This window comes from Cataglyphis hispanica, chromosome 4, assembly GCF_021464435.1.
Source record: "Cataglyphis hispanica isolate Lineage 1 chromosome 4, ULB_Chis1_1.0, whole genome shotgun sequence".
Taxonomy (NCBI): Eukaryota; Metazoa; Arthropoda; class Insecta; order Hymenoptera; family Formicidae; genus Cataglyphis; species Cataglyphis hispanica.
The window spans coordinates 4,805,439-4,830,626 of NC_065957.1; the positions used below are offsets into that span (position 1 = coordinate 4,805,439).

General features: G+C 30.9%; 3 protein-coding genes across 8 annotated transcripts; all 3 read right to left on the minus strand.

The window, feature by feature from the left end:
- Positions 1-24: 24 nt before the first annotated feature.
- On the minus strand, positions 25-4,767 carry LOC126849358 (uncharacterized). The gene is made up of 6 exons (XM_050591113.1): positions 4,085-4,767; positions 3,519-3,593; positions 3,187-3,273; positions 2,792-3,107; positions 813-2,659; positions 25-104 (listed from the first exon to the last, which is right to left on the minus strand). The coding sequence occupies exons 1-5, from the start codon at positions 4,142-4,144 to the stop codon at positions 2,337-2,339; spliced, it is 861 nt and encodes a 286-aa protein (XP_050447070.1). The 5' UTR covers positions 4,145-4,767; the 3' UTR covers positions 25-104; positions 813-2,336.
- A 169-nt stretch (positions 4,768-4,936) lies between these two features.
- LOC126849354 (uncharacterized) lies at positions 4,937-11,675 on the minus strand. 4 transcript variants are annotated; one of them, XM_050591104.1, is made up of 5 exons: positions 7,382-8,462; positions 6,277-6,576; positions 5,959-6,192; positions 5,235-5,561; positions 4,937-5,131 (listed from the first exon to the last, which is right to left on the minus strand). In XM_050591104.1, the coding sequence occupies exons 2-5, from the start codon at positions 6,574-6,576 to the stop codon at positions 5,045-5,047; spliced, it is 948 nt and encodes a 315-aa protein (XP_050447061.1). In that variant the 5' UTR covers positions 7,382-8,462; the 3' UTR covers positions 4,937-5,044. The 4 variants fall into 4 exon arrangements, with proteins under 4 accessions (XP_050447061.1, XP_050447059.1, XP_050447058.1 ...); XM_050591102.1 differs by lacking the exon at positions 7,382-8,462 and adding an exon at positions 11,449-11,675 and having other exon boundaries at positions 5,959-6,576; XM_050591101.1 differs by having other exon boundaries at positions 5,959-6,576; positions 7,382-8,469.
- Positions 11,676-13,243: 1,568 nt separating this feature from the next.
- On the minus strand, positions 13,244-24,392 carry LOC126849357 (uncharacterized). Of its 3 annotated transcripts, XM_050591111.1 has the most exons (8): positions 24,069-24,392; positions 20,641-20,767; positions 19,515-19,674; positions 17,695-17,805; positions 17,181-17,478; positions 16,635-16,813; positions 14,387-14,527; positions 13,244-14,069 (listed from the first exon to the last, which is right to left on the minus strand). In XM_050591111.1, the coding sequence occupies exons 3-8, from the start codon at positions 19,632-19,634 to the stop codon at positions 13,980-13,982; spliced, it is 939 nt and encodes a 312-aa protein (XP_050447068.1). In that variant the 5' UTR covers positions 19,635-19,674; positions 20,641-20,767; positions 24,069-24,392; the 3' UTR covers positions 13,244-13,979. The 3 variants fall into 3 exon arrangements, with proteins under 3 accessions (XP_050447068.1, XP_050447069.1, XP_050447067.1); XM_050591112.1 differs by lacking the exon at positions 24,069-24,392 and having other exon boundaries at positions 20,641-20,782; XM_050591110.1 differs by lacking the exons at positions 20,641-20,767; positions 24,069-24,392 and adding an exon at positions 20,454-20,628.
- Positions 24,393-25,188: the final 796 nt, after the last annotated feature.

The following is a 25,188-nucleotide window of genomic DNA, read 5'->3' on the forward strand; positions in this document are numbered from 1 at the left end:
ACCGGAGGGCATCTCTTACTCACCTGCTGCTGGAAGGGGTAAACTCAGCGAGATCCGTATCGTTTGTTTGGCGAACTGCGATTCTGCTCGTGTTACTTGTTGAACTAGAATAATACAAAGTCCAACCGATTTATTCCTTGAACGTTTAAGGTGATTAATATTTTATTGAGCTTTTTTCATGCAGGTTGATATGATTAACCGATTAATTCGAAGAAAAATAATAATAATAATAATAATAATAATAAGTATATTCAGAATGTACACTTACTGTACATACTACTTAACTCTTTGAGATAAAAAATAGTTTTATGCTGAAAAAGTTTTTTTTTTTTTATATCGAAATAAAGTTAGAAATCTCTATTTATCATTATTAGCATCCAAGAATGTTTAATTTATAAATATAATTTATTAATAAATTTTTTATATACATGTATGTTCTCTCTCTTTTGTCCTTTGTTTTTATCATAGACGTCAATACATTATACAAAAAAAACTTTGGTTGCACATACATAATGCCGGAAATTAAAACCGCTTGTCATGCAGAGTAGAAATGAATATTCTAATTCGTTCAATCGTGCTAAATGCAAGCTGTAAATTTTGACAGTTCTTACATAATAATGAAAAATAAATCCATTTTGATTGGGCGCATCTAATGAATATTAATAGAATATTGGAGGTAAAATTAAATATTGTACAAAAATTTAATAGATTCAATGGTTTCTTTGGAAAAATCATTTGTATTGTAATTAAATTTATTTAAAAATTTGTTTAAAAATCACAATATTCAGACCGCTCATCATTCTTACACTCACCGAGAAAGTATTTTGTTACATTATATATATGTTAAATTGTTCTTCTCCTCTGTGATTTTGATAAGAATATACATATGTTGATTTTATAATTGCGGAAAACTGTTGGATAAGCTACGAACGTGACAATTCCGCGACTTGCAAAAGACTGACGAGACTATCAAATAAGATTATATAAAGTGACGCTACAACGTCATGAGTGAGGTCAATCTATTGCTATCTCATTTGATTATTTGTGTTGTTTGTTCGAATATGGCAGTAATGTAAACACTCTTTATCGTTTTCACTATAATAATTTTGATCAACATATGACTCTCTCGTACGATAAATCTTTAAAAAAAAATAAAACTGCAGTAAAATAAATTATATTCAATTTTATAACGCGCCTTTTTTTGTGCGTATTTAATTTTATACATTTGTTTTTCACATCTGTTATGATAATTAATGTATAACGAAAGAGTTCGCTGCACTTTTATAAATTTAAATTTTATATACCATGTATACATATGTACATATTTCAAATATGAAATAAACCTAAAAGTCTGCAATGTCTAGTAAGCATAAACACATGTGACACATGAGTTACATTACATTACAACGCAGAAATGAAGCGAGTGTTCGATGAAGGTCAAGGTATGACTTCACTTGTTGACTATTTATATATTCCTCGTGAAATTTTATGCTATATCGATTAAGATCTCTAATAGAACATTCTTTCTTCGATAAATAAGTAGAATTGAAAATGTCGCATTATTGTATATATGTCAAAAGTATATTTTTTTTATATTATAAGCATATTTTACCATTATACTGCTTATAAATATATTTGTTTTATCTCAAAGACTCGAAAACAAATACCCGCGGTTGATTGATCATCGGAAATAACGTTTTACATATCTTTTTTATTCATGATAAATACATTTATTTTAAGTGGCGTTCGATTATTAAATAAAATGAGCTTATATATCTGACGTCATGTATGAATCTTCAGTACTTCGAACTATTAAGAAATATTAACTCATCCAATGTGTGTATAATTCATCCTAATTATGATGAATCAATTGTTGTTTTTTTATAAATTTGTTTTTATCAATAGAAATAAAGTTAAGTGTTAATTAAAGCTTTCGAAATTTAAGATAAAATATATTTTTACAAGAAGTTATAGTAAATTTTACATTTTTATTGATTTAAACAAAACATGAAGTTAAAAACAAAAAAAAAGGTATTTGTAATATATAATGTAAGATATCACGTACATATGAATTGTAAATTTAATATATTATTAATTTGAAAAAATATTTATTTGTGCAAAATGTTATATAAATTATTATATTATTATTATTATTATTATTATTATTATAAACATTGTATGTCGGTTTAATAGATTTAACAAAATTGTATATTTATAAAGAAATTTGTATGGTGAAAATAAAAGCAAGATATAAAATCTGCAGAGCGACGTAAGAATGATGCGAACGCTTATTAAAAATGAAGATTATACCTAACATTATTCTGTATATACATTTATTATCGCACAAATGATACTTTTCCATTCCTCGGTGCGATTTTATTTTCTATCGGCGAGTCGTCGTGGTATTCATGTAATAGCTTATTTCGAATCTTCGTGATTTTATTCTGGGAGTTCACATCAACGATCGGATATTTGGAAGTCTTCTGCCTCTCTTCTTGAGGAGCAATCTTATTCTCGATTTTGATGGCAGTACTAGAAGGTCGAGTTCCATGGAAACTACCGAATCCAGCGGTCAGTCCGTGCCAAGAGAAGGATGTATCCTCATTAATATCCTCGTGAACCTCGTACATGTGTTGCGGGCGGTTTCCCAAAAGTCCACCTTCGACCAGCGACAAACGATAAAAAAACGATATATTTTGTATCTCATTTGCCTAAATTCGCAATAGCTTTGCTAATAATGTGCCTCGTGCTATTTTGCCGTAAAAAAAAAAAAATCAGCAAAAATAGTTACCGTGACTGCCGTGAATTCCGTGACCGTGCAAGCCATTGCCCCCATGAAGCCTGCCACCTAATCTAGAGTGATGACCAAACAAAAGATTGCTCCACGCGTTTAATCCAAATGGATCCTTATAATGCCTGACAATTCTCGTCAATTGCGTTCGTTGATCTTGAATTTCCTGCTTTCGCTTCCTTTTCTGCTCCTTTATGGCCATCAACCGTTCCCTCCTCTCTTGACGATTATTTCGAATTCTCTCCGCATTTTGCTGCCTTTGCTCCGTTGTAGTTTTTACAAGTGTGCCGACAGCTTCTAGAGTCGAGACGGGGATCTGCAAATAATTTTATTGATTGTAGAAGATAATGAAGTGAATTTTGTTGTAAATCTGAATAATTCTGGATATACATGACTTTAACAATATTGTCGATTGTCTGTGTATTCTCCGGCGAAAAGACATGCGCGACGGCGGCGGTTTGTTTAATCGCAGTGATTGGAATCTGTAAGATAAAATTTATTATTAAATGTGAACATTTATATACGTTTATTGGACAAATTTATTCCAAATTTTTTCTTTCACCTCTATTTGCGAAAAATGTAAATTATCGAAATATTTTCATTAAAGCAAAATTTTACAATTTTTTATTTCCTGTTTAGCATTTTTTATATTTACATTAGATCATTGATTTTAATGAATCAATATTTATAGTGGATAAAAAAATTTATTATACTACGGTATGCTTACATTAAAGATGTTATCTATCAGTTGACCACTTTGTGCGAATGAATCTTGGCGTCGTACTCTGCTCTTCAAGGTTTCCTGAGATACATGAAGGAGGGGATACATAAATCTTATTTTCTTGTGCGATAGCGTAAAAATATTTCCGACATATCATTTTTCTCTTGCGTTTAAAGAGGAAACTAAGCGCGGATTGCATGAAAATTTCTTTCTCGAGATAGATATGATAAATACGACCTACGCGCAGTTTAAACCTGCCATCAGACATTACATCCGAGTGTATATAGGTCCACATAGGTCGTTGCACGCGTAAATGCGGATCTGATACCTAGTCTTTATCGTAGCTTTCACTTTTTGCGAATTAAAAATGTTTAATAATCTTTGTCATTGAAAAAGAATTTACGTTATCGTAGTTTTTATTTTCGTTCTGAAGAACAGCATAAAGTTAAAATTATTAAAATGTGCGCACGGCAAGCTTTTTTGAAAATTTCTAATCTTTCTTTTAAACTAATATAGTTAAAGTTCTTAGCATTTTAAAATTTTTAATCTATAATATCCATAAAGTAACTTACGCCATACGCAACATTGCCAAATAGAAGAAGAAAGCTGAAAAACTTGTAGCACCAAAACATCCTTTCGATACCTCTCGCAAATTGCGTGCTTACGACTGGCTCCAGCTAGTTTCAACACAGGTCGACGATTGAATCGTGGATCCGCTTCAATCGATCTATAAGGGCTGCCACGAGATCCCACACAAGGTGTCGACCAATCGGGCTTAAGGATTTCGCGATTTCCTCGGACGAAGAAGAAGGTGCTTTCTATTTATTGCAATCACGTGCCATATGTGTTCCCCGAATCATTTCGTCCTCTTTTCACACCGGTCGATTATTCGAATAAACTATTTTCTTTCTTTATCTTATGCTCATAAAACTTTGGCGTGGGTTAGCAGCTGAAATAGTTGCGTAAGTCAAGTCGACATATGAGACGATGATGACTCCGCTCATGATGCAACCGCAAAACCGGGTCCTTTCGGGCTGAATTTTGATGTCAGTTGTAATTCACTGTATCGTTCACTTCGAATAATCTGGGAGATGGCAAAATTGAATTGAAAGTAACAGGCAATAGGCTATTTTGGCAACACAGTTGACAGTTGTTAGAATATGCACGATTTATTTGAGCAACCGATCAAATAAAATGTTGAAATTATGCTATATATATCTATAAATCTATAATTGCATTTATAATAAAATGCTTAATCAAATTTAATAAAAAAAAAGACAAATATTTTTACCGCCACGTATATATATATATATATATTTTAATCAAAAAATTGGATTATTGCATAATGCTCAACATAATGCAGACAATATCATAGATTTAAATATTGATCTAGGTGACAACACTGTAATCTTTGGTTACGGAACTGTTTGTCATAAATCTCACTATATTATATACAAAACTATATTATGTACAACTTCTCGACCTTAATATTTTTATTTAGTGTACTATTCTCTTTATTATCTTCGTTGCTTTTAAAAAGCGTTTGGGTTATCTTGCAGGAAACTGCCTATTTGATTTCCGAGATTTCTTTGAAATTCTCTTACAGATATGTCTGATTGCTAAAAGATAAAAAAATTTATTATAATTGTATTAAAATAATAAAGAATAATTCAATAAATATACTCAAAGTTAATAAAAAATAAATATATAATAAATACTAACATTTAGAGCATCTTGCCATTCGATATTAAAGAGTCTCATTAATCCACGCAAATTTCTACTTATTATATCTTGTAGTCCGTTTCGCGTGAATCTGAAAGGCGCTTCAGTTGTTCTCATAGTTGTCGTCGTCATTGTCGTTACGTTAATGCTCGCCACGTTACTGGACAAATCATTTTGATCATTCGACGTTGCAGTGACCGTTGTCGCATCATTTACTTGCAATGAATTACTGCTGACTACTGGCGATCGCACGGTTGTATCCGGTTCGAAATTTTCGCCGATAATATTGCTAATTTGTTGAATCGCCGATCGCGTATCGTTGAACGTCTGAAATTAAATGGAACAATAGTTGAACAAAATCTCCACTTTCTCGTTCAATTTAAACAATGTAATAAAACCAAAAAAATTTTTTTTTATTCTTGAGAAAGAATTATATCCAGCAAATATGAATTAAAGTATATAAAAAAAAAATGGGATTGTCTTCTATATTTGACATTTTCTATGCTATTATATATTGAATTTTTATAGGATTCTCTCTGACAATACTTGCAGTACTGTAATATATTTACATATTTATTATATTTATATATTTAATATATTTATTATATTTACATAGTTAAGATTTGCGGGAACAGTCATTATCGATTCTCATTTTGAAATCCTTTGACATTACATTATATTCGCGACAAACATTAATTTTGATGTGTAATATTGTTGTTCGTACCTCGAAAGCGAGTCTCGCTAAAGTATAAAAGAATCCTGGCCGTTGCTTGCGAACTTGTCTAACGACCCTTTTGGTTTCTTCAGGGATGCTCGTTTCCGCGATCATGTTGTCTTCGACCGTGTTCGACTCAACGTCATGCTCTTTGGTATCTTCGGACAATAGTTTCTCCAATACACTTATTTTTAGCATTATCTCTTTATCTCTTCTTCCGGTCTCCTCGTAGCGTTGCTCCAACTGCAGGAAACGCTTTCTTTTTTCCATGCTTTTCAATGTACAGAGTTTCAAAATAATAATATATAATCTGTATTTTTTTCTTACCCGATATTCCGGCATAGATTTTGTCACATTTTTCTTCACATAGTCTACAGGATGCATGTTCTTCTCAAATATCTCAGATGGCACTGAATTAGATTGATAATTACGATGATAGATATACTGTGGAAGTTTTGAGACATTAGACTGAATCTGATTTTCAGGAAAAACTCGCTCGGACCGATGCATGGTGTTGTTTATTTCATAAGGAACCACGTGTGATTTCTCAGCTTCACTATAAAGCGGTTTAATCAAGCAGAGAAGCAGCCAACTGGCTGTAAAGGCATTAATTGATGATATATACATCTGTAAGAAAATATTCATATGATTAAAGATAAGCCAGATTAATTATATATCACAAAAAAAATCAGATCAATCAATTATTAAAATAAAAATTAAGATATATAAATTTTTTTATAATCAAAAAAATATGATAGTCTATAAATATCAAAATATACTGAATAATTATATATATGTTTATATATATATATATATATATATATATATATATATATATATAGTTATGTTGTATTCAAGTTTAAAGATAATTTTTTATACTTTTTTCTCATTATTGTATTTATATATATAATAATAAGAGAATAGTATAAAAAATTATCTTCAAACTTGAATACAACATAACAAAAAAAAAAAAAAATATATTACGTAAACATTGTCAAAACAGAAGTGAAGATTGCTTTGTTATAAAACTATAACTCACGAGACCGAAGAAACATCGTAGAGTGAGAGTCGGACGATGACTGGGATGCACGGAAAAGAATCAACAGCTATTATATAAATCGACGGTGTTCATTTAATAAAATAAGGAAAGTTTGTTGAAAGACGAAACCGCAATAGCAAAATTGTCAATCGTAATTTGATAGACAAGATTCTTATAATTGTTTTATGATCCATTATTTATAAATCAATTACGTATATAAGTTGCACAATACTTTAGTATAGTTATATACGTGAGTACTTAAAACCTAGTATGAAAATTTCTAATTTGTTTAAATAAGGAGATTATATATCTCCCTATTACGGTGTAATCTAACTTTCTATATAATTTATTAAATTATGTTCTACTTCTGGCCTATGGAAATATTGAACTTACGTTGATGGCAAAGAACTTTTAAATCCAGATGCACTGTTAAAATATCTCTTTTCTTCAAGCGCGTACACATTGCTTCAATAATTATTCCACATCCTCAAACGTCTCTTAACACCCACAACAAATCTTTCGTACATTTTATATTAAATTTTCACACAAATCGTCTCAACTCGGGAAACCTTTCCCGCTGACAGGTCTCTGCGTCACTCACTCAATTTGCCGCGATAAAACAGTCGTTTCTATGACTCGTTCACGCACGATCGTTCGGAAAATTGCCTTCATTTCGACCTAATACAGCCTTCGCATAATATGACAGTACTGGTCGATGGCTTCCGCTGCCAGTCAAGCATAACTACCGCGATCGACAGCGACGTCGGCGATTTTCTTCCACGAGGATCGTTCAGGGACTTCGACGATCCATTTCGGCCACCACGGTGTACGTGACGTACAACACGTGCACTGAATTAACGGTCGACTTTATTGACTTTATCTTTCGAAATAATAGAGCCCGCCGAATGTCCAGCATGTCGCAACATCGTCAAAAATTCGGACCTCCTGCAGCGCTTGACGTTTTCAGAATAATAGATACTTTAATAGCCGAGAATTGCTAAACATATAAAGTATTCGAAAGCTAGCTATACATATATTTAGGTATTTGAATATTGCAATTCACTCGTTAAGAAATACTTGCACGAATTTTCAAGTTTCAAGTCTTGTAACTATATGACATTTAATGTCGATCATCGACACTATGATTATTTTAAATAACATCAATTGAGAGTGTCATGTGGCTGATTGTGTCATATGGCATAATTTGAAATAATAGCATACTGTGATATTTTAACCCACACGCGTAACAGTCCTTAAATCTCTGTAATACGGGACAGCAAACGAGACTTTCTATTTCTGTGAAATAAATCACACAAATATCTCTCTATTGATTGTGAAAATGCAGGTGTACGTGGCATGATTTAAATGGAACATGTGAGCCTTACCGATCGCACAATCGAATTTTGGCGACCTATTTTTTGATACAAATTTCACTCTCCTTTTGCATCAAATAATGTTTTTTATAAGAAAGTTTTTTATTTATATATATATATAAAAAAAAAACACGTTACTTTTTTCATATTATTCGGAAGAAGCGCTAGATTTCTAAGAATAATTAAAAATACGAATTTCACACAATTTGCAATCTTAATTTTGTTAGATTTTTTCTGATTAAAAAATTTATGGTCTTGAAAGAAAATTTTAAAGAATGTTATTAATATTATATATTTCATATAACAAAAATATCATATAACAAAATCCATATCAAAAAGGATAAAAATTTATATTAAAATAAACTTAAGTAAAATTAACTGATTACAATTTTGTCATCTATTTATCTTTTTAAAACTTAATTTACGAGAAGACATTTTTTTTTCATCACTAAGTGCAATTTAAAAATTATTTTTACTTGATCATTGCCTCACTAGAAAAACGTAAATTTATTAAAATTTGAGATTATATAAAATTAAAGTCGCGAACATCGACTTTAATGCAATCATTTTAAATCTTCTCTTATTTGGCACATATTTATATAAAGCACAACATTGATGAACTTGCTGTATTTTCTTTCGATCACACGTGCACAATAATAAATTACTAAAAATTTTTATATGTAATTATTATATTCACGCCGTCTTAAACGGAGATCGACAACTGTAGTACCTAACCGTTCATGTCTTTGAAAACCTGCTCGGGGCTCAGATCCACGTGGAATACAGTACATAACAACTTCCATCTTTCACTTTCACTCTTCGTAATCACACACGTAATCAAGAGCAGTTCCGTTATAACCATCAGTATGTATCTAATTGTAATTGTGAAAATCATACGGTATAACAGCAATGCCATTAATTCCTTGTCCGTTCTTAAATTTTTAATGTTTACGTGACTGAACAATTGAGAGATAAAAAAAATTTTTATCAATTAAAATTATTTTAAAAATTTAAATTGTCTTAAAAATAGAATATTGATAAAAATAATGATTTTTGTGCCATATTATTATATTTTTACGGTTATTTTCTTAACCAGTTACATTGGTGTATGATATGCTCCGATTACTAGGTGCTAATGATCTCACTGTGAAAGGTATGCGTGAATAAAAAACTCACGTATTTGTTCGTATCGAAATGTTTTATGTGCATCGATCTGCGAAAAGTTTCTCCGTTATAAAAACTGTTATCAAAATTTTTTAAAATTTTAGTTTGTAATAATAATTATAGACTTTTGCGTAAAATATTTTTATAACATAAAAAAAAAATAATAGCAGCAGCAACCAAGAAATATCAAATATCAGTTGTATTTGATATTTAATAAAATATACTATTATTACTATTATATACTATTATATACTATTATATACTATTATTAAATATAACACTATTTATAGTGAATATTTGACGTAATGTGAAATGTTAGGTTTTATTATGGTTTGATGTAAAATTTCGTTTGACGAAATATTGGGATTTTACGTGGTTATGTATGTAACATATATCTTTTTATATACACATGCCTTACGTAATAAATGTGTCCTCGCACGTCAGTACTTACTTATTGCTACATGTCTACATATATCAATACTTATCTATTATTTGTCTACTATTATCTTACATTTATTAGTTATTCAGTACATTTATTAATTTTTTATCAACATTATATTTAATGCAATTTTGATCTAATTGTAGAGTAAAACAAGACAAGAAGAACTTGTACTAAAAAATATATTTCTGCTTTTCTTTACATACATTAAAATGTTATCAGCAAAAACAATCTTTTCAAGAATATAGAATCTATGCTATATATTAAACATTATTCAAAATAATAAAGTAAAATTAATTAAATTTAGATAAAATGGTAAGCTATTGATTGGGAACGGGAAGTAACAAATTTGTAAAAATTATTGAACAGTCAAATATAATCAATAATTATACATATGTAGATGAAATAAGATTGCAAGATTCTATTCTATTATTTAAATTAAGTTTTGTAAAGCATAGTTAGGAAATTACGTCTATATGTTAAAGACTTGTTTCAACAAAGATTCAGCCTTGATCAAATACAAATTCGGAGTTATGGCGATTACATTTAGAAATGTAAAAGAATTTTGAAATTAAAGTATTTAAATATAATAACGCTATTATAAGAAAATACTCTACTCTATTTTTTTCCAGAACAAGTACAAGAAATCAGTTTCAGAAACCAGTTTCAGAACAGATAATGTTTAATTTTTTTCCTGAATAGCATTGACTTTCTTCAGCTACTTGCATTGACTTTGATAAGAATCTCGTATTTTTAAATACGTATCTAAAAAAGAAACATTTTGTCGAAGGTTTTTGATATTCACTTCTTATCTTACTTACCTTTGTTGCAAAAATATGCAGAAATTTATTATTAAGATCACAAAAATATAAAACATTATATAAGATTATTTCTATTGTTATGCTATTATAGTAATTTTCTTTTTTCTACATATAACTTGATGCTAAATAACTGTGTATGCAGATGAGTCTATTATTTGAGTAAATTATTAGAAAATTTTATTTTTATTTGTCGCATCATCAAAGTTTTGTTAAAAAGTAATTAGATTTTAAAACATTTTTAAATTTATGTAATTTATATAATATATGTAATTTATTCAATAAATTTATGTAATTTTATGTAAACTAACAAAAAAATACAAATTTTTTAATGTGAGTTATTAAGCGATTGTTCTGGATCCAGATTTTACTAATTGTAAGATAGAAAATAACATAAATGCAGTGTGCAATTTGTTCAATACACAAACGTGGCATTTATATATTGCATGATAGCCACAGCTATAATTAGATAATAGCTATAATAATATTTTTTGTAATATAAAAATGAGTTATAGCACGGATAAAAATTTTTTAGATAAATGCATCTCTCTAGTACTATTTAGGAATTGTATCTATATTTAATTTAAATATTAATAATTTGATATTTATAGATATAATTTGATAGAGACAGAATACTGAATATAATTAAAGCAGTAATTATCTTACCTTCGATCTTATCTATATTATTTCTATTAAATAAAAATAATTTCTGACAGTAAATTATTCGTTCGTCCACTATTGTACTTTATATTTTTATACACTATTATGCTTCAAACTAAAATGTCCGTGTTTGCAAGGCTACACGTCACAACTTTTAGTGAATCTACACTAACATCTTTGACGAACTCGGCAAATGAAATTGTGGAAACAAGTGCATCTTGCTGGACGGCAGAACCCGCACTAACGAGATGAGTTTCCTTCACCGCCCGATACCTCGGGAATCGGCCCCGAAGGTCGTCAACATTTTGACGACATATCTTACGTATTCTGGTATAAAAGGAATAAATCAACGAGATTACTATGTGACTCCGTTTGGACAAATAAGAACTTTTTGATGTCCGCACGATACACGCTTTCAATGTTATTATTTTAATAATTAGACAATCGCCGGGATTTTATTCGCGATCAACAATATTCGTCAAAAAAATATGCAGGTACTATTAAATGAATTTTTTTTTTTTTAATGTAAATACAAGTCGACTCATATAACACAAAGTTAATATTAATCTTGCTCTTTATTTTCTTTAATTTTATGCTATATTTATGCTTATTATCTGACATTGTGTCTGTAGGTAAATAATATATTATATAACAGATAAGAATTATGCAGGTATTAGAATTATGCGCAAGAAAGTTTGATCTCTAAATCTTTTTTTGATTTCTCTCTCTCTCTCCTTCTCTCTTTCTCTGCTTTTCTCCTTAGAAATATCGTATACAACAAACGTTACAGAAAATAAAATTTTTACAGAAGATAAAATTTTTAAGAAACTAAAATTAGTTAAATTAAATCTCTATAACGCAGACAATTTTCTTGCAGCACATTTTGCAAATAAATTATGTTATGTTAATTTAAACTTTTTTATAGACATCTATTAATAATCTTTCTTCATATATATTATTCAAATGTATTATCGCTGTCTTTGCTTATTTGCCAGACTCCTTTGAATTTTTTTACCTACATTTTTTCGCCAGCGTGCGTTACATCGTCTGTCGCAATTCTTCCTCGAACTTTGCACGTCGCGATTTATTCTTGCGCTATGTTTTTACATGACCCTCATTGACTTATTCGTCAAAAGGAAAATCGTGCAAGAGGTCGCTGATCTAAGAATCATGCAAAGCGGATTTTCCCAGTCACCACTGTTTTGACGTCGCCAAAATAAGCATTAACTGATAGATAGATAGAAATGCATAAAATTTTTAGGACAAAATAAATTTAATTAATAAATAAATTTAATTAATTTAATTAATAAATTTAATTAATTATCAAACACTTCCTTTTTTTCTCTAGTATTACTGATATGCATCAAGTAATTATGTTCCACATATATTAAGATATTCGAGAAGATGTCAATGTTGTTGGACTTAAACGACAGATATTTTAATATTTTATTTTTAAAATTATTTTTATCGCACTTGAAAAGTTGGAATGGACAGCGCAATTTTTATAGGGCGTTGCATCTGCTAGCTGCTAGGGGCATTCTTTTTATATGAACGGCAAAACGTTACATGGTCGAGTTTTCGATGTCACCAGGCGAAACATCCTGACCGCTTGATCTTGTATAATAATTGTATAGTTGTGTAAGTAATAAATCATTGAATAATATAAGGCAATCAAATATTATTAACGCAGAATTTTTTTACGATTTGTCGACTGTATAATAAATCAGTTTTGATAAATACGAGGTTTCCATTTTGCCATACGAACAAGTATCTTAAGCAATATGTCAAATAAAATAAAAAATTTACGCAATGATATTTTTTTATTAATGATCAATAGATTATGGCAATGGTATTAAGTTACAAATTGATGTATATTGAGAAACTTTCTGAGATTCTTCACGCTTGCAATTATAATTGCATGGAATTAATTTTATGGGATGTAAATTAGTTTGATTATCGCTCTTTTTCCTACTTTCCTACTTTATCGTACTTTGAATTTTATTATTACATGCTATTTAATTAAAAACTTGACTAAAATATTTCAAAAATAATTTTTACTTGTATTAATAATTTAATTTAATAATTAACATATATGTGTGTATAAATATCTCTATTTCATATACAAAAAAACGTAATATGTTTTTAATCATTAAAAACTTGTCTGTCACTTACGTCACTAATTTTTGGATTATATATAACAAACTCAAACAAATAGATGACGATCATAGAAGAATAGTAGATAAAAGATAAGACAATAATATGGCGTCATAAATAATAATTGTGTAATATGAGCAGAAAAATATTCTACCAAGGATAAGACATTTAAATCGTACTTTAATTTCTAAAATAACATTTAAAGTCTTTTACGATCAAAAACTTTGGAATAAAATTGACAAGTTCTAGTCAACGGTATTTATCTAAAAAATATGTGATCGGAACTTGCTAAATCTTGCTAATTGTTTCTTTACGAAACAATGGTCATTGAGCAATTAAGTCCTAGTATAATAATAATCCCTACGGATACGGAAATGAGACGTCTAGTTATCCGATAAACCCTTTATAGCGAATGAACCACGGAAGATCGGCTTGAAGATCTCTAGGAACGTCTGTGTTCGGCGAGCCGAGTTCTGAAATGTGTGAATGATTCAACTGTTAAGGACAAGAGGCCAATAAATGTTCGTGTGCGAGGAAATTAATAATATCCTGCTTCTATTGAAAGCGAATAGAATTGTTTTTTTTTTCGTATTCTTATTCAATGAACTCTGAGTGAAGGGTAACTCGACTATTAATCGTTTAGGTGCAATTAAATTAAAAAAAAAAAACATAATCATCACAAAAATGCATGATTAGATTCTTACGTCAACGAAAATCGTTAACATTGTATCTCTTATGAAAATCATTAATATTGTATCTCTTACGTCGCCTGAACATACGCGATACTTACTAGGATTACACTGTTGAGGATTTTGCTAACATTAGTAATTAAAGTGAAACCAGTGCCGAATGCTCTTGATGGTATATCCAAGGACACCCTAGTTCTGTCGAAAACGGGTGTATCATCCGTGGTAGTGGTAATAGGCACCTTCTGCACACAAATATACGATAAATGAGATTTATTCAATTTTCTTTCGTCACTACTTAATTATACATTTCATCATCGTTTGAAGTAACAATATAAAAAGTATCGCATGGGAAACATTATATAGAACTTGAAAGTCCTTTATACGAGCATGTATGAGTATCACGTATCCATTCTTTCTAATTTTTTCTAATTTGTAATGATTCGATAAATATTAAGGAAACGACTCTTTAATGAGAATTATTACTTTCACAATTTCATTTGCTGCTTATAATATTAGTTTGCGTGAATATATTTTATTTAATAATAATTTATATTTATTTAAATATAAATGCATAAAATAAAATATTTTTTGTATGATTAAAGATAGAATAGCATTTATATATTTATATATTTATTCGAAATACTTTTACAAAAAGATATTGGTGTGAAGTATTTGTATGAGCAATATTTCAAAAAGATGACAATGAAAAAATTATATTCTTAATTTTAATTATAAGCTTAATTTCTTATCAATGTTTTGAAAAAATAGGTTAAAAAATTAGAGTGATTATCTGTACGGATAAATTCTAGAATAAATATAAGGAAAAAAGGAAAAAGGATACATTGGACTTTGTGATGCTCTACAATAAATTCTTCACAAGTAATAGACAAAAATATAATTAAAAATTTATTTTTGACATTTGCATTATCACCATCATTATCAATCTCAACATTACTAACACTTTACATGTTATAGAGCATTTTTGGATGCACTATTTACATCATTTACACATTCCACTAGTTCGTCTCGCTTAGAGGCTACTGTTAAATTATTTACAGCTTTCACGATAGCAAGTCGATTCATGTTAGGTCTTCTGCAATGTTAAATACAGCATAGTCCATGATTCAACGGGAAGCGTCGATTCGTCAAGAGAGAGTTTCCTCTTTCTGTAGAATTTTTTCTTTCTTTCCCTTTTTTTTTTTTTCGTATATTTTGCTTGAGCGCTCTAATAGACTTTTTATAGGAGGAAGAGCTTCTAGAGCGAGAGAGAAAGATCCTGCCAATTATCAGCCCAACTAAAAACAAAAATCCACACATTCCACGTTATATGGAACGCTCATATTCCATGCGAAAATCCGTTTAAAGTCCGTCCCCTTCTCCATGATGCGTTTTACGTTCTGTTTAACGTTTGTTTGTAACTCTGTTTCCCAAAGTTATATCTTCTCTCAAGCGTTTCCCTGCTGCTCGCCGGTCCAGGCGTATAAAAAGTCCGCAGTCCAACATCCCTTTTCCGCACCCCATCGGCCCGCTTTTATCCCGCCCGTTTTTAAGCCGCTTGAGGAGGTGTGTAATCGTACTGTTTATGTACAATACTTATTTTAATCGCAGATATTTTGCGGTTATCGAAAGTGCTCATCTCGTGAAGATGTCTTCCGAGATTATAAAGGCGTTTAATCAGTAACGTTGATTAGTGGCATAATCGGAAATTTAATGAAGCGTATCAGCGTGAACCAGATTTTTTATTGCATTCAACTCTTTATTTATATAGTAGTAGTAGTAGCGTTATTTCTCAGGGCACAGAGTGAGAGAAGAGCGCCAAAGTAGACAGAACGTAAAGATAATACGTTCGGATTATATTATTATTTATTATAATATTATATTATTAGCTTTGTTAAATGTATCGTATTATTTCAACATGAAATAAAAAAAGATGCTAAATTGGAAGAATATTAGGAACGGAATCACACATGCAAATTGAAAATTAATATTAAATATAATAATAAAATACAAAAATTATTTGCACTTTTTACACAACATGCACTTATCTTCACTCGTAGCGCGCTAATTAATGTTGTCACTTGCAAATAGCGACAGTCCCATGAGTAATGTTACCCATCATCCAAGTTTGTTTATTGAGATTTGTTAAAGTGAAACCGTTCATATTACGTTTATTAAAATTAGCAAATTACTTTTTCTTACGAAGACGTATATTTTAGAATCCCTTCACGTCAGAAACAGCTTGTATTACATGTCAGATACAGAACAGGCGACATGTATGAGACTTAAAGAATAAAAAAAAAAATCACAATTCACAGAGAAAAGGATGAAATGAGCTCATTGCGATCCTACCCCTGCCAAATTGGCGAAAGCTCCGACATTAATTCCAGTGCCGGTCTGCGAACCAGAACTCGTAGCGCTTTTGCCGGCAGTGACTCCTCCACTCAGACCACCGCCACTTTGGCTTATACTTGACAAAGCGCCGATCCCTTGGGTCAGGAGAGTGCCGATAAGAGCCGATCCTCCGCCTCCTATATTATTTTACAAGCAAATCAATTAAATAATCTGATAGATAAATACAATAAATATATTGTCTCTTAAAAAATATGTATATTAATTGCGAAACTATACTATTATACAATTATTATACTATTATTATTAATAACAAACTATTGTAATAGTTTGTAACAAAGTATAGTAATTATAAAATTTATAAATAATCTTTTCCGGAAAAATCTGTGATTTTATTGCGCTACAAAAAAGATTTTATTAAAATATTTATGGAAGAAAGAAATTAGACAAAGAGAGAGAGAAAGAGTGAGAGAATTTTTTCTATACTTTTGCGTACTTATATTAGCGCTGGTATAAGTAAATAAAAAAACTCGTATTTGTACGTACCTGCACCTGCACCAGCACCTCCGGAAAGACCACCGGAAAGCGAGCTTAATGGAGCGAATTTCGAGACAAATGCGTTCGACAAACCAGCCGAAGCTCCTGAGAAGAGTGTCGTCGCACTGTTTATAATCGGCCCTATGCTGCTTGTCGCGGACTGAATCTTCTTGGACACCAAATCATTGACGAATTCTGTCGTACGTGACTTGCTAGCATCAATTCCATAAATGGCGTTTTTCGCCCTGTTGGATTCTTCGAGAACATCGATCGCTTTTATCTTTGAGTCCAGCAAGGAGTCCACTTTCTAAAAAAATATGCATTTATCAAAGAAGAGAAAAAATGGCTACATTATATATCTCTACAATATATCTACATTATACCTAAGACATCTCTTAAAGAGTTATTATTTTTAATGGAATCATATTTTGCGGTTTTAATTATTTGTACAATTATTAATTATACTTTGATGACATTTGTAAAAATTTTATTTAAAAATTTGTTATATTATTATTATTCTTACGCCGAACACGAAGTTGAGGATGCCATTCTTTATCCCAAGTGTGAGACCAATCTTTCTCTTATCCCTATCGCCTCTATCGCCATCGGGTTCATCGGCTTCGAATACGTAGACCTATATAAGAGCCATAATTAAATTTCTTTAAGTTTTTAAAATAAAATTGAAATATTCTAACATAAGAATAACACATACGGAGATAGAAGATCAAATTTATAATTAATAATAAGCAGAGAGAAAAATGTCGAAGATGGTATGCATTATTGCAAGAAAGAGTCTCCGTGAGAATGTTTTGTTGACACGCTGTAACTTTTATTTATCAATCAAGCATATACTTTGCGTTTTGTTACATCAATTATTATAATTATTATAATTATTACTATTATAATTATTAGCGTTTAAAAAATTTAAATACAATGTGTTTCCAAATTGTTTAATATAAAAGTGAAAAAAAAAAAAAACATTACAATTACGCTACATGCGCGAGATTTATAAGCGTTACAACTTCATATACGTAACGATATAACTATTATGCAACACTGCTTTCATTTTAGGAGAAAGAGATCGGCACGTGCTGTAGTACGGAATCGCATTCCGATTATATTAATGCGTGATCGTCAGCTGTGACAACAATATTTCGTTGCTCGTTATGCACGCTGCACAATGATATTTCGTCGCTCGTTACGCGTACGCCACGTGCGTGCTGCAGAAATTATGACGCGGGTGCATTTCTATATGTTTAAGTACGTAAAAGCAGCGCCAACCACTTTCACTCCTTGACTCATTCTCTAAAATTATTTCTCTCTCTCTCTCTCTCTCTCTCTCTCTCTTTCTCCCCTTCCTCTCTCTCTCTCTCTTTCTTTTTTTCTTTCTCCTCTCCTCTCTCTCTCTCTCTCTCTCTATATATATATATATATATATATATATATATTTTATACCTCTGTTTACTTTTTTTATATTTATTTTTTATTGTAACGTTTTAGGACGACAAGTAAATTTCATTTTATACAAGCGTCTTTTACAGATTAAAAAAATATCAACATAAATTTTTACAGAATTAGTTGCCATTTCTCTTCTTAACAAAAAAAAAAAATAAATAAAAAAATAAAAATGCACAAGATAAAAAATTTTCCTCTGAATTAAAAAGATAAATGTTTATATATGTTATGAGATTTTCGTACTGATTTTATTTATTCTATTGTAGTTTACCTAAATAGTTTACGTGAATTATTGAGTTAACAATTTTTGTTATATTTACTTTCACTTTGGCCGCGCTAAGCTTTATATTTGTCTTTTTGTCTCCAATAATACGTTTCGAACTGTCCGGTCTGTTCTAGGTCGAGTGAAGGTATCAGTTTATTCAGCACGTTGCACTTAAGAAAGAAAGGAAAGAAAAAGACGAGGCGCTCTGCCGCTTGCCAAATTCTTCTCGATCATATATTTCGAAGAAGCGTGATTCCCATGTCAGAGATTTGATTGCGCTTTCATTTTCTATGTATCAATTTCTCGAGAGTCTTCGAGGGCGTCCGACATAATCATCATAAATTCTCAACGCGAAAGATCGATAATAGCTTCTTGTGCACAAGTATGTGCACAAAAAGTGCTTCAGCATTTAAATTACTTTATTGAAGCACGGTGTGCATGATTGCAACTCACTTTCAATTTTATTCTTTTACTTTCTAAGACTCAAGATTCAAGGTAACTCATTCTATCTTCTGATAAATCTCTTGACTAGAAAGAACATTCAGTAGCTTAATGTATAACGTACTTGACGACAACTCGCTTTAAAACACTTTTAAAAAGTAGAAATAAAGTATAAGACTTACTTCGTTTAATGGACTAAGATCCTCTTGGGGTAACTCTTCCGCATCTCTTTTGACAATAGGACTGCAATTGACAATGGCAATGGCCAAGAACAGTCCGCAAAATGTGCAGACTACCCGCATTATGTTTTTCTCACTTGGTCGATTTGTATTTCAGTTTAGTCTGCGTAAATAAAGAGATGTTTCACAAGGCGGTTTTAAAATTCCTGGCAATAAAGTTGAAAGTTTATCTTAAATGTCGAGTGAAAGGAGATGTTTCATATTTGTAAGTTTAATACATCTAAAAACTGATTTGTAATTAAATTGATTCAATTTTGCAAACAGTATATAATTAGACAATATTAATAATAATTTTATTTGATATAAATAGTTTGATATAAAACAAAATTTAGATGCAGACAAATATTATTATGTAACTGGTTGTATGCAAATCATATATTGATTGCCATTTCCTTCAAAAGTTTAACAAAGTACAATATCGAAAAAAAGAGTATTATCCCCAATCTGATTTAGCTTTTAAACAAGAGAATAACAAGAGAAAGAAATCGCAGAAAATAAAAAATAAATAAATTACTAAGAATAAGTTTAGAGCTTACTGAGATATTAGTAATAAGCAGCTGTCACAATCAGCTGATTGTTAAATTACAGGCGTAAAATGGTTGGTCGAGTAATAGACAGCAAATTATAAGAACAAATAAGAATAATTAATTCGAAATAATCACGCACAAGTATTTATAACAGAGAACAACATGACATAAATATAAAAATATGAGAGAAAAACAATTAATCATAAAATTAATGTTTTCTTTTGATTTACAGCAACTGTCGATTCTTTCGGATCAAACGCATCTTTTCTGTTTAACGCGTATAAAAAGAAAATTAACAAAATTTTAACAAGTATGTCACGTGAGCAGTCAAAGCGAATAAAATGCATGGACTTACGAGTGCCGGTGCGACGAATGCGTGCGTGCGAGCAAGCGAGCGAGCGAGCGAGCGAATGCGCGAGGAGTTGTGTATCTGGCGGAGCGCGAGGCTCGTTTGAGGACCACGGTGAAGGAGGTCCCGATGTCTTACGGAGCCGAAGGCAAGCATATGTGCCCCATCGAGAATCGAGAATTGCGAGTCTTACCTCCTGTAGGCAGGTGGGGCGCCCTCCAGCTCACTTTTGTTTGAGAAACCCGTTCAGTCAGCCAATGCGTTATCCAGAGCACTCTTCGCAATCAAACACCCTCCCTTGTTTATTTCTTTTATCATCGCTTGAATTAACACATCGTAAAACTCGTAAATTATTGAAGACCGCAGTTATAAGCTTAAAAGTTATTTCTTTTTTATCTGATAAAAAAAATATGATGATGCAAAACGTTATTTCTTTTATTTCTTATAAAAACAAACTTTAATAAATAGACTTCAACAATTGGACTTTTTGAAAAATTCTCCTTTTTCTTCTGTACATATTTTTTTTTTACTATTGCGCTGGTATTATTTAGCAATCAGATTTAGCGTCATGCTTCGCGCGTATGCAATAAATATCATAAACATTTGAGAAATCATAAAAATTCTATTCTAAATCATGAAAACCTATTTATGTGTTTATGATATCATTTCTTTCCAAGGTAAATAGAAAAAATTAGGTCTAAAGCATTACTAAACGTGGGAGCTACGTAACCTTCTAGTATTATTCAATATATTTATCGTTTGTTATCATCTCGCAAAGCAGGCATTATTAAAGTTTCGACAGAATACATGGCTAAATAATTAGATGATGTAAGTTTAATTGTTTGAGAAAGGATTGATTAAAATCATTCTTTTTCTATATATATATATATATATATATATATATATATATATATATATATATATACATACATACATATATATCTATAAAATATGTATATACATATACAATACACGCAAGAGTTTGCATGCATAATATGCATAACAGAATTATTATTGCGTGATTTTGAAGCTTAGAAACTTGAGTTTAAAGCCCCGATTTCTCAACTCATTTTGAGATTATCTCATATGAAATTGCGAATCGTCACACTAGCTTACGTAATAGATAGTTTCTCCAAAGTGGACCATTCATCTTCGTTATTTTAGAAAAATAAGTCAGGCACATGGCGGACTGTGAATAATATTCTGTTTGAATGATAACGCGTCACGATATTTTTGCATCATGTCGTAATATTTGAAAATCAGCAAAACTTATGAGACTACAGGAATATTTATCTCTCGAATAAAACATGCTTATATATTTTTTGCGCTGGCATATTAATATTCTCTCTACTTTTACAATTGTTAATTATTGTTATACATAAATGTAGGACATATTCGTAATTATTGCGCTTACTCGAGACGATTCTAAGAGTTAATCAAGACAAACTTTCTTTCATTTTTATCTTGAAAGTATTCTGATTTCGGAGCACTTTATATATATATATATATATATGTATATATATATATATATATTGTAGTAACATATAATAATTTATTTAAGTTAGTCATTAAAGGCCTCATATTCCTTACAGCTTTTCTTGACAGCTTTCTTCTCAATTATTTACATGAGAAAGAAAAATATATAAAAATTCGATATTTATCCTATAAGTGGAATATTTTTTGAATTATTATTCATGCAATGTGACATAAAAAGGTAAAAGAAATGTTTAAGATGGAACTTAAATTTAATGCAATGTCATTATTTTGATACTTTAAATTTAATTATAAATAAAATGTTCAGAATCAATGCATGATATCTTTGATACTCTTTGAGTACAACGTCTAAAATAATTAAATGGCACACTAAAAATTTAAGATATTGGAATTCCATTAATAATTCTTGTCGAAAGAAGCATCAAGGACGTTCTCTGTGAAGAATTTGAAAGCGCGTATCTTTGGAATGCATTCTGCACTTCTTTTATCGCACCGTAAAACGATTATGAACTATTCTACGCACGGATTCTGTATAGCTAGTCGCTACTTTTTTTTTAAGGACAGTTGCTCAACAAAGTCTACTCCTCGCCATTTAAGATTGCCATTTATATGCGCGATGATGAAAGATCTTTTAAAATAGATTACAAGAATTTAATTTTATTTCTAAAAGCTAAGTGTCAAACTAATGATCCAGCTTCAAAAGATAAAGAGAGAATCATTACAAAATATTTAAAAATTATATATGAATAATAAGATACTATACATAAAATTAATATTTATTCAATAAATAGAATAGATAAAAAATAAATGATTTTTATTTAAATCAACTGAGGAAGAAGTACGAAAGGGGCTTGTCTGAACATTTAAATGTTCAAATATTTTATTAAAATCAACTAGGTACTTTAAATACCAGTTCTCTCCATTTAAGTAGTAAAGCTTTTCACTGGTCAGACCATTGATCGGCCACTCGTGATGTGGCGCCGCGCCGCGATAACGTTCGCAGACGCGTGCGGCATCTCAACCGCGAAGAAACGGCCAAGTGACTTTCCAATGAAAGAGAGAGTAACGCACTTTGGTAATTCTCATACAGGAGGAAAGTAAAAAAAAGGTGCAAAACATCTCGCGCAGCCGGACACGGCCGGTTTACGTAAGACGCGCCTCATTTCTCAAAAATGGATCAAATGGGTCGTACGCATTTCCGGTGCAATCGATAACGATATTATTACGTTTAATTTTATCCGATTCTTTTCTTTAAAGAAATTTATCAATAATCTGTTGTAATGACATTTTATAAAATTGTTAAAAAATAAAAGAAAATAATAACATAATTTTTTCGCATACATACATGTATAAATACGCAATCTTACCTTCTTTAATCCAGAATAAAATCCAAGAATGATAAGATTAAATGTACATATATTAAGTAAAGATCATTAATTATTCTAATCGTGTCGCGTATAAAGGAGAAAAAATACTTGCATCATGCGCGAGCGTGTAACAACAATATGTACATATTTCAGAAGCAATGTCATGTAATTGTTTATTTATGTTGCTCGCACTTATTGACACTTTGTGATCTTCTACATCGTATTGGTAAAAGAGAGTATGCATAGCAACGTAAACGTTTTAAGAATAATTATTCAGAATATATAATTCTACGGGAGAATGTTAAATAATATATGAATATTAACTTTCTCGATGATCTATTATGACATGTTTATGTTAATATTCCTTTTGATTATATATAACGATAAATATGTATATTTCACCCAAGGTTTCTTGTTGTCCAAATCGAGTTATCTGACTGTCGATGATCGCGCAGATTTCTAATTTTCACTCACCTTTAATTGACAATAATTTACATTTGTTTATCTATTCGGCTAAAAAAAATCGTCGGATCATAAGTTATAAAATATACATAAAGTAAGATACAAAATATATAAGTGTGTATATAAACTGTACGCGCTTATCTAACATAAATTTATGCAGGGAAATTAAATTTAAATAATGCTATGATAAAGATTATTAATGATATTGTGTAGATTAAGAAAAAATTGATTAACTTCACCAATTATTTAAATAATCGCCCATTAATTCATCTCGCTGTTTTTTTTTTTTTACATCTACCTTCTTTCTCCGTGCCGCAGAGTTGCTTCCTTCTCTCGCAATCAGCAGGGTCTTTGACCTCAAAAAAAGCCGCAGGATACACTCGTTAAATTATCGCGATAGTTCATCGGTGTGACGCGCACATTCGAAGATGTTATTCGCGATCACTCGCGCAACCGCGATCTTTGCTGCGAACGTCTTGATCATCGATCGCGGAGAGGGACGATGATTCTCGCACTCTCGTTGTGAGAGGAACTCCCAAAACGGAAGAACTATTTGCTCGCGGCACGGCAGATAGATTGAGACTTTAATACAGCAACGCGCCAGAAGCTAGAAGGCGGCCACGAACGGCGTTGGCCGTTCGTGAAAGAAAGTCGGGGAAATTGAGCTTCACGAAGCAACACGTCACCATGGCGGCGCGAATGACCGATGACGATGGTGGGTGAAGAAATTTACGTAGATACAGCGTCGCGTGACACGCGCGCGCGCGTGACAGGTTTCACGCACGACGCCGTTGACAGATCCATGGATCAATTGACACATCGACCAGAACTCGGCGCGAAGTATGATTATTTGGAATTTCCGGAGTAATCACGCATCTATCTGACATTGACTATATTTTTTTGTATACCTAATAAAAGCATAAAAGAGCGAAATACTCACATTCTATGAGTATTTCGTTTGCGAAAGATGCGAGAATGTAAAAAATGTCGTATTTACATTCTTATAAAAAGCGTTACTTTGTTTTCTAAAGTACTAATGAGAGATTTGATGTAACGAATGAATCTTATCTTAAAAGATTATACATCTTTACACTTTTCTCGTGCAATGCAATATTTATTTATTACGCAATATACATGTCATTGTTCAAATCTGTCATCTCAAAGCTGCTGCATTTATCTTCATTATGTCGTCTTAAATTATTTTAGAAAGACAAACCTATTTTTACTGTTATTTTATTGCAATACCTTAAATACTGTGAAACGCTTTTACTTTGTAGCATTAATTCATTCCTTTTCGACCGGTATTATGTAATGTGGCGTGGCTCAAATCGTTCGCGTGTGCACATTTGTTCGCGAACGATGACTCGTCGGCTGTGTTGTTCAATCGTAGTCGTGTAACCCGAATAAATATATCATTC

Coding starts and splice junctions, on each gene's coding strand:
- LOC126849357 (XM_050591111.1), bottom strand. CDS start 19,634: ATGCGGGTAGTCTGCACATTTTGCGGACTGTTCTTGGCCATTGCCATT. Junction 17,806..19,514: donor ATCTTAGTCCATTAAACGAA/GTAAGTCTTATA, acceptor GCTCTTATATAG/GTCTACGTATTCGAAGCCGA. Junction 16,814..17,180: donor AGGTGCTGGTGCAGGTGCAG/GTACGTACAAAT, acceptor AAAATAATATAG/GAGGCGGAGGATCGGCTCTT.
- LOC126849358 (XM_050591113.1), bottom strand. CDS start 4,144: ATGTTTTGGTGCTACAAGTTTTTCAGCTTTCTTCTTCTATTTGGCAAT. Junction 3,594..4,084: donor TTGGCAATGTTGCGTATGGC/GTAAGTTACTTT, acceptor CATGTATCTCAG/GAAACCTTGAAGAGCAGAGT. Junction 2,660..2,791: donor CGGAATTCACGGCAGTCACG/GTAACTATTTTT, acceptor CGCTGGTCGAAG/GTGGACTTTTGGGAAACCGC.
- LOC126849354 (XM_050591102.1), bottom strand. CDS start 6,576: ATGTATATATCATCAATTAATGCCTTTACAGCCAGTTGGCTGCTTCTC. Junction 5,562..5,958: donor TAGCGAGACTCGCTTTCGAG/GTACGAACAACA, acceptor ATTTAATTTCAG/ACGTTCAACGATACGCGATC. Junction 5,132..5,234: donor AATGGCAAGATGCTCTAAAT/GTTAGTATTTAT, acceptor TTTATCTTTTAG/CAATCAGACATATCTGTAAG.